The 12,775-nt window shown below is 53.3% G+C and overlaps 2 protein-coding genes across 14 annotated transcripts; both read left to right on the top strand.

Annotated features, from left to right (window-relative positions):
- Window positions 1-31: 31 nt before the first annotated feature.
- LOC125989989 (janus kinase and microtubule-interacting protein 2-like) lies at window positions 32-7,926 on the top strand. Of its 13 annotated transcripts, none has more exons than XM_068649319.1 (12): window positions 32-963; window positions 1,110-1,326; window positions 1,585-1,778; window positions 1,903-2,016; window positions 5,357-5,380; window positions 5,441-5,577; window positions 6,401-6,471; window positions 6,608-6,712; window positions 6,856-6,969; window positions 7,106-7,167; window positions 7,378-7,440; window positions 7,519-7,926. In XM_068649319.1, the coding sequence occupies exons 6-10, from the start codon at window positions 5,460-5,462 to the stop codon at window positions 7,130-7,132; spliced, it is 435 nt and encodes a 144-aa protein (XP_068505420.1). In that variant the 5' UTR covers window positions 32-963; window positions 1,110-1,326; window positions 1,585-1,778; window positions 1,903-2,016; window positions 5,357-5,380; window positions 5,441-5,459; the 3' UTR covers window positions 7,133-7,167; window positions 7,378-7,440; window positions 7,519-7,926. The 13 variants fall into 13 exon arrangements, with proteins under 13 accessions (XP_068505420.1, XP_068505429.1, XP_068505425.1 ...); XM_068649328.1 differs by having other exon boundaries at window positions 5,441-5,559; XM_068649324.1 differs by having other exon boundaries at window positions 1,110-1,347; window positions 5,441-5,559; window positions 7,519-7,870.
- A 38-nt stretch (window positions 7,927-7,964) lies between these two features.
- On the top strand, window positions 7,965-9,517 carry LOC125990001 (janus kinase and microtubule-interacting protein 3-like). The gene is made up of 3 exons (XM_068649347.1): window positions 7,965-8,691; window positions 8,771-8,896; window positions 9,266-9,517. Exons 1-2 carry the CDS (start codon window positions 8,479-8,481, stop codon window positions 8,885-8,887), a joined length of 330 nt encoding a protein of 109 aa, XP_068505448.1. The 5' UTR covers window positions 7,965-8,478; the 3' UTR covers window positions 8,888-8,896; window positions 9,266-9,517.
- Window positions 9,518-12,775: the final 3,258 nt, after the last annotated feature.

Genomic DNA, 12,775 nt, shown 5'->3' on the forward strand with positions numbered 1-12,775 from the left:
TTGGAACACCAGCAGCACCAAATTCCTGGGGGTCCACATCACAGAAGACCTCACCTGGACTATGAACACTACGGCACTGGTCAAGAGGGCACAGAAGCGCTTGTACTTCCTGCGGAGGATGAGGAGAGCCCACCTGCCCCCACCCATCATGAGGACGTTCTACAGGAGCACCATAGAGAGCATTCTGACAAGCTGACTCTCTGTGTGGTGTGGAGGCTGCACCGCCTCCGATTGGAAGAACGTGAGGCGAGTGGTGAGGACAGCAGAGAGGATCATAGGGGCTCCTCTTCCCTCCATTCAGGACATTTCATCTCAGCGCTGCATGTCCCGTGCCCGTAACATCATCAATGACCCATCACACCCCCACCATGGACTGTTCTCCCTCCTGCCCTCTGGGAAGAGGTTTCGCACAATCCGCTGCAGGTCCACCAGGTTCTGCAACAGCTTTTTCCCTGCTGTCATCAGACTGTTGAACACTAGAACTGTTGAGCTCTAAACTGAACTCTGCATCACACATTCACAGAACTGTACTTTATGACACTACGGACCTCTATCTTGCACTATCTCGCACTACCAACTGTACTGAACTTGTGTAAACCCTTTAAATAGAAGTTTAATACATGGTTTAGCATTCCTCTGCACACTCTTGAATACTGTTTTGCCTACTTGCACTATTGCATAATTAGCACTGCAAGTTTGTCTAAGTCTAAGTCATGTCAGGTCAGCTGTCTGGAGAGAGAGAGAAGTCAGGACCTGCGGGCGGAGCACCACCGTGCCACCGCCGCCATGACGGAACTCAAAAGCAAACTCCATGAGGAGAAGCAGAAAGAGTTAGCCGTTACCAGGGAGACATTACTGCGGCAGCATGAAATGGAGCTGATGAGAGTGATCAAAATCAAAGATGGAGAGATCCAGCGACTGAATGCCTTGGTTCTCAGCCTGAGGGACGGCTCCATGGACAAGGTGATCCGCTCAATCCGTGTCTGACTATCCGCACGCCACGTCGGGCTCCGATGCGGCCGCTACCGTATTGTGTAGCTTGTCCCCAGTAAGCGTCGCGGCGCTCCGTTGCGGTCTCAACGGCCCGGTGTGGCGCAATGTCTGCTCAGGTGAGGAGCGGGGGCGCTTTGCTGGCGGAGGTGGAGGAGACGCGGCGGTGTCGGGAGACCGAGCGGTGTCGCCTCCACCAGGAGCGCGGAAGAAGCCCTGGCAGCGGCCCAGCAGGCCTGGCAGTCCCGAGCGGCCAAGCTCCGATCGGCTCATCACCAGCATCGGGAGGAGCTGAGCCGAACCAAGAGAGACTGCGAGAGGGAGATCCGCCGACTGGTAGGACTGATCAGATGCGCGGTGCGTGGCTATGTTCCCAATTTCGTTGTATACCTGCAGTGCACTGACACCTAAGGCATTCTATTCTATTCTATTTCACAAGAAGAAAACGTCCGGTTGCTCGCTTCGCTTTTGTCACATCAATGGTGTTCTAGTCGATTCAAGATAAAAATTGGCCGGTTGCTCTCTTTGTTTTTGTCACAATTCTGGCAAATGAGTTTGCCCGCCTGCCTGAGCGCTCCCCGTTTGTACATCCAGATGGATGAGATCAAGCTGAAAGACAGAGCGGTTAGTGTTTTGGATAAAGCCCTGGGGCCGGCCACGTCCACCGCCTTCAGCTGCAGACTCAGGCTGCCGAGCAGCAGATCGCTGCCCTGAGGGATTCCCAAAGGGCGGGCCTAAACTACCCTGGAAGTGGGGTCAACGGCGCTACTAGCAATCCTCTTCATAGCGTAAGCCACCTCATCACACACTTGCAGTACGCATGACTTAGTTCGTTGCTGGAGGAAGGTAGCACAAAAACAGTTTTGAACTTTGAACGAGTGGTTGTGTGTGTGTGTTGCGGGGCGTTTTCAGTCTCAGGAGGATCGGGACACGCGAAGGTTTCATCTGAAAATCGCTGAGCTCAGCGCAGTCATCAGGAAACTGGAGGATCGAAACGCCCTGCTTTCTGAAGAGCGCAATGAACTGGTAATTTATTGACGGCACGCTTGAAGGTTTGCGCTACGTTTGATGCGCGCCATCCAGCGAGGCACCCATTGCGCTTGCTTATTAGTTGAGCGGCGCGGCGAGTCGGTTGCCTGGTAGATGTCTTTTATTGGAAGCCAAAGCCACGATTCCGTTCAAACCGATGCAAAAGGAATGGATACGTTCTGGCCCGCGTGTTGTGCGTCTTTCGCATCCCGCACTTCATGCTTGCAGCTTAAGCGACTGAGAGAAACAGAAAGCCAGTTTCTGCCACTCCTGTACAAAAACAAACGCCTGAGCAGGAAGAATGAAGAACGGTGTGCGAGGAGGCAGAAGCGGGGCAAGCGCGGAGGCGTCCGGGCCAGGCTGGCGGCCAACCCAGCGCGACCGGCGGTGCCCTCCATTCTTCTGGCGAATGTTCGATCGCTGGACAACAAAATGGATTACGTTCGCCTGCTGAGGTCTACGAACCGGACGGTGCGGAACTGCTGTGTGCTCGTGTTCACCGAGACCTGGTTGAGTGACAACATTCCGGACTCTGCAGTGCATCTGGAGCGGCTAGCGTGCTATCGGGCGGACCGTGCCATTGTACGAGGCGGAAAGTCGCGTGGAGGTGGAATATGCGTCTACATCCGAGAAGAATGGTGCCGGGACTCTGTGGTGGTATGTAAGCACTGCTCGCCGCTTGTGGAGTTTGTGATCATTAAGTGCCGTCCTTTTTATCTGCCGAGGGAATTTACCGCGATTCTGCTAGTCGCGGTATACATCCCGCCTTCCAACATCGAAGGAGACAGGTTGGTGAACTGTACCAGGCTGTCAGTGAACAGCAAACAGCGCACCCTGACAGTTTCACCATCTTCGCTGGAGACTTCAATCATGCCAACCTGAAGTCTGTTTTCCCGAGGCTTCACCAGCATGTTCCTTTTCCGACACGTGGCGACAGCTTCCTGGACCTAGTCTACTCGGCGCAAAAGGGAGCTTTCAAAGCCACCCCCCTCCCCCATCTGGGGCTTTCTGACCATCTCACCGTTTTGCTTTTGCCCGCATACAGACAATTGGTAAAGGCATCCAGGCCGGTTCGGAGGCAGGTTCGAGTGTGGCCTGAGGGTGCCTCCGATGCACTTCGTGACTGCTTTGACACCACTGACTGGGACTTGTTTAAGCAGGCAGCCACCTACAACGATTGGACGGACATAGAGGAGTATACTGACTCTGTTACCTCTTACATCACGAAGTGCATCGATGATGTGAATTGCTCGAAATCCGTCGTCACTCGCGCGAACTGGAAGCCGTGGCTGACGGGGGCTGTCCTCAGACTGTTGAGGGCCAGAGACAAGGCTTTCAGAGCGGGGGATGAGGCTGGCTTGAGGACAGCGAGGGCCGACCTGTCCCGAGGCATCAAAGAAGCGAAGAAGGCGTTCTCGTGCAAGGTCTCCACCCACTTCAAGGACAGCAAGGACGCACGTAGCCTTTGGCGGGGCATTCAGACCATCACGGACTACAAGCCCGCGCCGAGGAGCTGTGAGGGCGACGTCCGTCTGCTGAACGATCTGAACCGCTTCTTTGCTCGCTTCGACGCCCAGAACAGCACTTGCCCGCTGAAGACCACTCCCCCCCCACACGAGCAGCCCCTTCGCCTCTCTGCCGACGGTGTGAGGAGGGCGCTTGCCGCTATTGACACCCGTAAGGCGGCGGGCCCTGACAACATCCCGGGTCGAGGGCTGACGGACTGCGCTGGGGAGCTGTCGGGTGTCTTCACGGACATCTTTAACGTTTCCCTGCAGCAGGCCATCGTCCCCTCGTGTTTCAAGGCTGCCACCATCGTTCCTGTGCCGAAGAAACCTGCACCGTCCTGCTTCAATGACTACCGCCCTGTGGCACTGACGCCCATCCATCATGAAGTGCTTTGAGCGGCTGGTCATGGAGCACATCAAGTCCGTTCTCCCCCCCACCATTGACCCTTTTCAGTTTGCGTACCGTGCCAAGCGGTCCTCTGAGGATGTCATCTGCTCTGCCCTCCACTCGGCCCTCACCCATCTGGAGAGAAAGGACTCATATGTGAGGTTGCTGTTTGTGGACTTCAGCTCTGCCTTCAACACCATTGTGCCGCAGCGACTCATCTGCAAACTCGACGAGCTGGGCCTCAGTACCTCCCTCTGCAACTGGATACTGGACTTCCTCTGTCAGAGGCCTCAGGTGGTGCGTGTTGGCGACAAAATCTCCGCCAGCATCACGCTGAGCACGGGGGCCCCCCAGGGCTGCGTGCTCAGTCCATTACTCTTCACCCTGCTGACGCATGACTGCACTGCGACCTACAGCGACAACCGCATAGTGAAGTTTGCTGATGACACGACTCTGGTGGGTCTCATCACGAAGGGCGACGAGACTCGGTACAGGTCGGAAGTTGACCTTCTGACCACGTGGTGCAAGGACAACAACCTCCTGCTGAACGTTAATAAGACCAAGGAAATCATTGTTGACTTCCGGAAGGGTCACACAACACACCTGCCGCTGATCATCGACAGTGCTGTGGTGGAGAGGGTGAGCTGCACCAAGTTCCTGGGGGTGCACATCAGTGAGGACCTCTCCTGGTCCGCAAACACCTCGTCACTGGCAAAGAAAGCTCAGCGCCGCCTGTACTTCCTGCGGAAGCTCAGGCGTGCATGTGCTCCTCAGGCAGTCCTGTCTACATTCTACCATGGCACTATTGAGAGCGTCATCACCAGTTGCATCGCTCTCTGGGGTGGTAACTGCACTGAACAGAACTTGAAGGCCCTGCAGCGCATAGTGAATACGGCTGGTAAGATTATTGGTGCTTCGCTCCCCTCCCTGAAGGACATTTACACCTCCCATCTCGCCCGCAAGGCAACCTCGATTGCCAGAGATGTGAGTCACCCGGCTCACTCTTTGTTTGACCTTCTGCCCTCTGGGAAGAGGTACAGGAGCCTGCGCTCCCGCACCACCAGACTTGCCAACAGCTTCTTTCCCCAGGCTGTTAGGGCCCTGAACTCGCTACCCCCTTCTGCGTAGCGTGTGGCACTGTTGCGCTATTTTCGGGAATGTCTGCTGTACGCGCACTTGCTCCTTTTTTTCTGCTCCTCTTATTTATTTATTTATTGTTGTGTTATTTATTCATTATTTATTCAGCACGCTTTTGTTATACTTGTTTACTTGTTTGTCTGTTGTGAGCCATGTCTTGTCACCGTGGGATAGGGGGGAACGAAATTTCGGTTTCTTTGTGTGTCTTTGGCATGTGGAGAAATTGACAATAAAGCTGACTTTGACTTTGACTTTGACTTTGGTGCTGTGTCGCCTTGAAAACAAAGTGCGCTTTGTCACCCAGGAGAACGAGGAGATGGCAAGCTTGGTAAGTCGACGCGGACAACGGCGGCGTGCCAACAGAGTCCACTGCATTTGTGTTCCACAGAGAAGGCCTAGTTCGCTCAATGACCTGGACCGCGGTTGCGGCCAGCAGGACGGTGAAATGGAGTTCCTTCAAGTTGTGGAGCAGCGGCACATCATCGACGACTTGTCCAAGGTCTTCAGGCAGGCAACTCGGTGCACGTACGGCAGCGCCGCGCTCGCTCGCTGTCGCCAGGAAACCTTTTCCGTCCAAAAAATTGGCCCCTTAAATTCCGACCTTTCAAGCAGGAGCATTGTGCGCACGCGTTTGAACACGCCTTAGACTTGTTTCGCCATTTTCAGCAGTTTAAAGCTCCCGTTTTGTCAGCGCCTTTGCCACTCGCTGTGCGCTGAAAACGACGGACTCGCCCGGCTGCTCAGCCCGTCAACCATGAGCCGCGAGTGCGACGTCATTGTCCGTAGGCAGCTAGTGGCAAAATGCACCCTGTTAGAGTTGCGCTCGCTCCAACTTATTTTGCAAGAACCACACGGGAGACAAGTAAGTTCTTTTGGACACCTGCAGGTGGAGAGTCCATCCGTTGTACGAATGAAGTCTGACTCTCGGCTCCTGCACGAGCATTTTTATTAAGAGAAACAGGGTGGGTGTAAGAGTGGATTGAATAGAGAAAGCCCTTGACCTCTAGTCAAAACATAGCAAGGGATGTTTTACGACTTTGTGTAGGAAGGGATAAGCGATAGGGATAAATAAGGGATAAATAATATTATTTATTACAGGTTGCAGTCAAAGTCAAAGCAACATAATCATACGATAAAGATAATCTGGAAAACCCTGACACACCCTGTAGTTGTCACTTTTGGAAACGACTAGCGTCCCTCCAATCATCGCCGGTGACGGGTTTTTCAGGCTCTGGAGACAGGAGCTCATGTCAGAAATGTCATCGTGAGTCGCGTTTGTTTCTGCGCCGGAGCCGTTCGTTCCCTTTGCATCCAAAGAATCTCAAAGGCGGATTATTTGTGTCGACAGGAGAGAGATTTGCTGCTACGATACCGACGTCGAGAATCTCTGAGGAGGAACAAAGCGTGAGGTCCTGCAAGGTGAGTCTGTTTGTTTGCGGCTGCTTGGTGTTGCGCAAGATGAAATGGCCTTTTTCTCGCTATCGTTCCTCTCGTCGATTCATCGTGAGGTGTCGCTTCAGTTTGTTCAGAGAGATGTTTGCTTCCGCGCCCGCAGGTCATCGAAACATTTTACGGCTACGACGAAGACGTGTTGGTGGACTCGGACGGATCGTCCTTGTCTTTTCACACCGACAGAACCCCCGACACGGAACCCGAAGAGGTAGCCCGCCATTTCTGCCAGCGTATTGGCGCCAAACATTCCTCTTCAGCCTGGAATCAGACTCGTCTTTGCGTCGCGGGTGCTTTGTCGCCGGTCTGACTGATTCTGGTACTAGTGCTGTGTTGCATTGGTGTGTGCATGAGGAGGCGGAGCTTCGCTACCGCCAGCTGACGCAAGAATATCAAGCGCTGCAACGAGCCTACGCTCTGCTAGCCCAGACCAGCGGAGGGGACTACGACGCCGAGAAGGAGATCAAGGTGGCGCCCCTTCCCGCAACCCCCGGCCGGGTCGCAGCCTCCCCGTTCTCACCCAGCCTCGGGTGTTCTCTGGTCTGAAAGGAGGAGGAGGAGCCTCCCTCCTCCTCCTTTCAGACCAGAGAAAAGCTGATGGTAGAAATGGGTCACTATCAAAGCAGAGTAGCAGATCTGGAGTCAGCGCTGAAGCAACAAGGACAGGTAAGCTCATCAATGAGCACACCTTTTTCTCAGACAAAATAGCTACATTCTTCAGTCACTCATTCGTCTGGCATTACTGGACCAACCCCCCCCCTGAACGTGGCTGGGAAAATGCGGAGAAAGGCAAATGTCGTTTTCCAGTCAACCAAAGAATTTGTGGATGAAAATGACACAACATTCCAAAGCTGTCCACGCGTTTGTCTCTTCTAGAATGTCAAGTGGGTGGAGGAGAAGCAGCTGCTGCGTCAGAGCAATCAGCAGTTGGCCGAAAAGGTGACGGAAAGAAAGGCGCTGGGCGGAGTCGCTTGGCGTCACACCCGTCGGGAAGCCCCACAGATGAGGTCTTTTCAGGTCAGGCGGATGGAGGCGGAAGAAGCGCGTCTGAAAGAGCACATCCAGGATATCCGAGACCAAAACGAACTGCTTGAGTTCCGCATCCTGGAGCTGGAGGTGGGAAGACTCGCACAAGCGTGTTGAGGCCAGAGATGTGACAGACGGACGGACGGACGGATGCATGCCTCTGCCTTTCAGGAGAGGGAGTGGCGCTCCCCCGTCTTGAAGTTTCTGCAAGTCCGTTTCCCAGACGGCCTCAGCCCTTTGCAGATCTACTGCGAGGCCGAGGGCGTGAGCGTACGTAAGGCGTCCCTCGCAACCCTAACCTTAACCCGAGGTCCCAGAACACCTTACATTGCTCCTTGCGCCTTTCCCCCGGACATCGTCATCAGTGATCTGATGAAGAAGCTGGACATCCTGGGCGATAACGCCGTAAGTGTATGTCGAACTCCTTATGTTCGCACTCCACGAGACTCGGCGGCTCAAATGTGACTTTTGGAAGGCTTTGCGCTGAAAGAAGCTTATTGACGCTGTGCCTTTGGGCTCTTGCAGAATCTCACCAACGAGGAGCAGGTGGTCGTGATTCACGCCAGGACCCTTCTCACCCTAGCCGAGAAGGTAACGCGCACGTCCACGCACGCTCTCGCATTCTGCTTATGTGACAGCAGCCTTTCCTCAGTGGTTAGAATACATCAAAGTGACCAAGTCAGCAATTTACAGGAAATGATGGACATTGAAAGTGAGAAGGTAGACAGACACGCGACATCAGCCAAGGGGAACTCCGGCAATGTGCCCCAACAATTCTGACTTTGAGCTGTGCTAGGATATGTTCTGTAAGCAGAAGGGCTACCTGGATGAAGAGTTGGACTTCAGGAAGCGTTCCATGGACCAGGCTCATAAGGTAAGCCACCCTCAAATCTCCCGCCGGACCACTGATGGACGAGGATTGCGGCCCAGAGGATCCTGGAGCTGGAGGCCATGTTGTACGAGGCGCTACCGCAGCGGGACTGCCCCGCCACGGACGGCGAAAAAGCCAGCCACGCTGCCGTGAATGACGTGCTGACGGCGGATCAGAGAGAAGAGCTTAGGAGCGCCGTGGACCAATGGAAGCGAGCCCTGATGTGCGAGTTGAGGGAGCGCGACGCTTGCATCCTCCAAGATAGAATGGATCTGCTGCACAGCGCGCAACAGGTAAGGGCCCAAAGCCAGCTCGGCACTTACTTGCACGCTTACTGGCTTTTGAAGGCCACTTTCCATTTGTCCGTCCTAGAGGAACAAAGAGCTGAAAGAATTCATCGAAGCTCAGAAGAGACAAATCAAACAATTGGAGGAGAAGTTTCTGTTTCTCTTTCTAGTCTTCTCCTTGGCCTTCATTCTGTGGCCCTAACACCAGCTGGTGAGTGAGCTCCAGCGGCACCGCACTCGACACCTCCGATACACTGTCAGCCGGTCTCAGACGTTGGCAGACGCTCCGATGCCGACGTATACCCCCCGCCACGGTGACAGAGGCACCGCGTCACACTGGCGCTCATCCAATCAGAAGGCAGGAAAGGCAAATTCACATGCAGGGCACTCTTGAACCAGAAGAGAGCGCCACAAAAAACGGTTGTTGCCCCAAACGCGCACTAAAAAGGGTCAGAATAACAAGAGTCCCACCGGCCAGCCGGGGCCACCCGTCCATCCATTTCTTCAGGGGGGAAAAAAATTGGAGTCACCGGTGAGTACATTTTGCATTTAGCTCTGCTTTTCTGCTTCTGTCTTCAAGTGTGTGGCATCCTGCGACCAAAGATTCAGCCAACCCCAAAGCGGTTGACCTCAACGTCCCACCACCATGCCGACCAGAGCAGGTGACGTGATGCTTTGGACATCCTTCCGTCTCAGATGCCCAAAAGTACTCTTTGCCACATCTGCGGCAATACGGTGTCTTTTCAAAGGTGCAAATAAATCCAGCGTGGGCGGAACACGCACGTCTTCGTTTTTTCCCGCTTTGTTTGTGTGACAGCTGTTGTGAAAATTTTATACAAATAAAGTTGTACAGGTTTGGCCAAGCCGCAATTCCTGAACCGCATGCGGCTCTTTGCTTGGATTCATGCGGCCCTTTTATGTTCATATCAACATTTGTGTGTGTGTGTGTGTGGGGTGTGGGGGGAGGGGTTGTGCGTGTTGGCTTCACTTGAGTTCAATTTGGTATTTTGGTCAAAAGCGCATGTGGTGAAATTCCACAAAGTAGGATGGGCAAACACATTCCAGTAAACTATTAGTGTCAATTGGGCTCTCAAAATGGCAGGGAAAAGATGCACAGCAAAACGGCAATATTTAGATGAACACAGGACGTTTTTATCAGAGTGGGACAGTTTCTATTTTTTGTTGAACGTGATGGCAAACCATTCTGCCTGATATGTCAGACCTCAGCGCATTTCAAAGATTCAAATCTTCAGCGCCATGCACTTCAGCTCACTCCATGGCTAACATTGATCAGGCGTCGAACCTGCAACATCATGCTTAAGAGGTGGACATGCTAACCAGTGCGCCATTATGTCAACGCATAATAACTAAGTCTACTGATCAAAACAGCGGTTACTATATGACGTCGCTACGTGGTCAAGTGACGCAGACAAGACATCAATGGACGGACCTTCCTCCGAAATTAGAATCCGTGGGCAGAGTTAACTTGTTTAAAAGGGAGTGGGCAGAAGAAATATTTAATTTATTTAAATCTATTTTGAGTGCACATCATTATGCCAATGCATAACAACTGTAAATCTACTAAACAAAACAGCGGTTGCTATATGACATCTGCCACGTTGTGGTCACGTGACAGACTTGACGTCGATGGGCGAAACTTCCGCCGGAATTCAAATCCGCGGGGAGAGTTAACTTGTTTAAAAGGGAGTGGGCAGAAGAATTATTTAATTTATTCAAATCCATTTGGAATGTGCGCCATTATGTCAATGCATAACAACTTTAAGTCTACTAAACAAAACAGCGGTTTCTATATGACGTCTGCCACGTCGTGGTCACGTGACGCGGACGTGACGTCGACGCCTACTTTACATCCCACCGATCACAGGACCCCTCGGCTGCATAACCGCGCCCCCTTCCCAACCAATCGGATTTGCTATACGCGAAAACGACGCCAATGGGCGGGCTCTTCCGCCAGAATTTAAATCCGTGGGCGTGGCTCGCAACAGGAAGTAGGAAAATGGCGATGTTGACAAAGACACAGCGGATGGTAACATACGACTAACGAGAGGAATATTTTTATTTTCTGCTTGCAACTGGACCGTCCAGAGCGTACACGGTAAGTACAACTCATCGTTTTTAAAAAGAAGTACTTTTGTTGCCCTGTAAAGCGAGTGAGTGTGGCGTTTGGGGGGAACGTCGAATTTCGACGATTATTTCGACTGGTCAACGGTTGTAAATGATTGCGTTGATTAAAAACTTTATTTAACTCTACTCTTAACTTTGCCGTTTCAGATATGCGGGTATTATGTCATGTGGTCGCGTTTATTTTTCCAGTTTTTTGTCTCGTCGATTGTCGTAACTTTACTTCCGGTTTTATTTTGTCATCCCTTCCGTTTCAGTTCGTGTTTCCTTCCTCGGTGTTTGGTTGTCTTGTCTTCCCTGATCCCGATTGTGTGCACCTGCGTAATTGACACTAATTGTCATCACCTGTGTCCCCGCCCTTTTGTGTGTATTTAGTCCATGTCTTTCCCTTGTCTTGTGCCAGTGTGTCTTGCCTCGTCCCGACCACCAGCGATCCCTTGATGTCCGAGCTCTCTGTAAGAACCCTCCTTTTTGTCTCGCCACCGAGCGACGCTTTTGTTTGTGCCTTGGTCCCCATCGCCTTTTTGTCTCGCCCCAGTGCGACGCCTTTGGTTGGTACTTTTTGCTACGTGTTTTCCCTCGTAAGAGGCGTTTTGATTTGTACTTTTAGCCTTTTGACTCGCCTCAGTGCGACACCTTTTGTTTGTACTTTTTGCCACGTGTTTTCCCTCGCAAGAGGCGATTTGATTTGTACTTTTGCTCAGTGTGCTTGCTGGAATAAATCCCAGAAAGAAACGACTCTGCATCCGGGTCCTCCGTCTTGTCCCCTGCCTGACAGTACACACTGGCCAGTCATGGACTCGGCAGAGTCGGAGCACCTGTGCGCCGCAGTGCGTTCCCATGCCTCACAGCTCGCCCAGCACCAGAAGCAAGTGGGCGACTTGGGGAAAGAAATCCGAGGAATCGCTAAGTGTCAAGAAGAATTCAGAGGAGCGGTCGCCACCCAAGTAGCACAGCTGGGCCAGCAAATGCAGGACGTGCTCTCGCTCTTGAACGCGGGACCAGCAGCGACTTCCAGTACACCCGCTGCTTCCTCAGTCACTCCCCTTGCCATAGCTCCCATGACCGGCGGTGCCAGACTGGCTCCTCCAGAGCGCTACTCTGGGGAACCCGGCCTTAGCCGGGCATTTATTACAGAATGCGGGATGCATTTTGAGAGGGCCCCAGCAGAGTTCCCCACCGAGCGCTCCAAGGTGGCCTACATGGTTTCATACCTGACGGGAAGGGCCCGCACGTGGGCCACCGCGGAATGGGCCAGGGATTCCGTCTCCTGTCACTCTCTCCCCGCTTTCATCAAGGCTCTGCGAACGGTGTTCGATCCAATCTCCGCTGACCGAGAAAAGACTCGCCAACTCTGTCAGATAGTCCAGGGACAAGACACCGTCGGGGACTACGCCATCCGGTTCCGCACGCTGGCCGCGGAGTGCGGTTGGAACGCGACGGCACTATATGACATCTTCCTCCGGGGCCTCTCTAGGTCCATACAGGATCAGCTAATCCCCTTAGACCTTCCCACCGACCTCGACGCCCTCATCGCTCTGGCTATCCGCACTGACAACCGGGTGCAAGAGTGGAGGAAGCACCGAAGCAGGAACACCCCCGCCTTCGTCCCAGTAGCCGGCCCTGACGTTCACCACTCCAGGCTGGACGGGGATCGGCAGCGCCAGGAGCCAGAACCGATGCAGTTGGGCAGAGCTAAGTTGACCGAGGAGGAGAAGTTACGGCGACGCCGAGAGGGAAGATGCTACTACTGCGGTGAGCTCGGACACCTCCTTCTCTCCTGTCCAGCGAGGAGGACCCTGAAGGTGAGCGCCTTCTCTGCGGCTCCGTCCCCGGAGCGAGTGCTTCCCAAGGGCAGGATTACACAGTTGGGAAGAGAAATAGAACTCGAAATACTAATAGACTCAGGAGCAGATGAAAGCCTGATAGACTGGGCATTTGCTCGCCG

This window comes from Syngnathus scovelli, chromosome 20 (genome assembly GCF_024217435.2).
Source record: "Syngnathus scovelli strain Florida chromosome 20, RoL_Ssco_1.2, whole genome shotgun sequence".
Taxonomy (NCBI): domain Eukaryota; kingdom Metazoa; phylum Chordata; class Actinopteri; order Syngnathiformes; family Syngnathidae; genus Syngnathus; species Syngnathus scovelli.

What these genes read in the sequence shown, in the direction of transcription:
- LOC125989989 (XM_068649320.1), top strand. Translation starts at nt 5,460, where the DNA reads ATGACCTGGACCGCGGTTGCGGCCAGCAGGACGGTGAAATGGAGTTCC. An exon ending in AAAGCGTGAGGTCCTGCAAG is followed by an intron (nt 6,472 to 6,607) that starts GTGAGTCTGTTT and finishes CCGCGCCCGCAG; the next exon opens with GTCATCGAAACATTTTACGG. An exon ending in ACGCCGAGAAGGAGATCAAG is followed by an intron (nt 6,970 to 7,105) that starts GTGGCGCCCCTT and finishes AGCTGATGGTAG; the next exon opens with AAATGGGTCACTATCAAAGC.
- LOC125990001 (XM_068649347.1), top strand. Translation starts at nt 8,479, where the DNA reads ATGTTGTACGAGGCGCTACCGCAGCGGGACTGCCCCGCCACGGACGGC. An exon ending in TGCTGCACAGCGCGCAACAG is followed by an intron (nt 8,692 to 8,770) that starts GTAAGGGCCCAA and finishes TGTCCGTCCTAG; the next exon opens with AGGAACAAAGAGCTGAAAGA.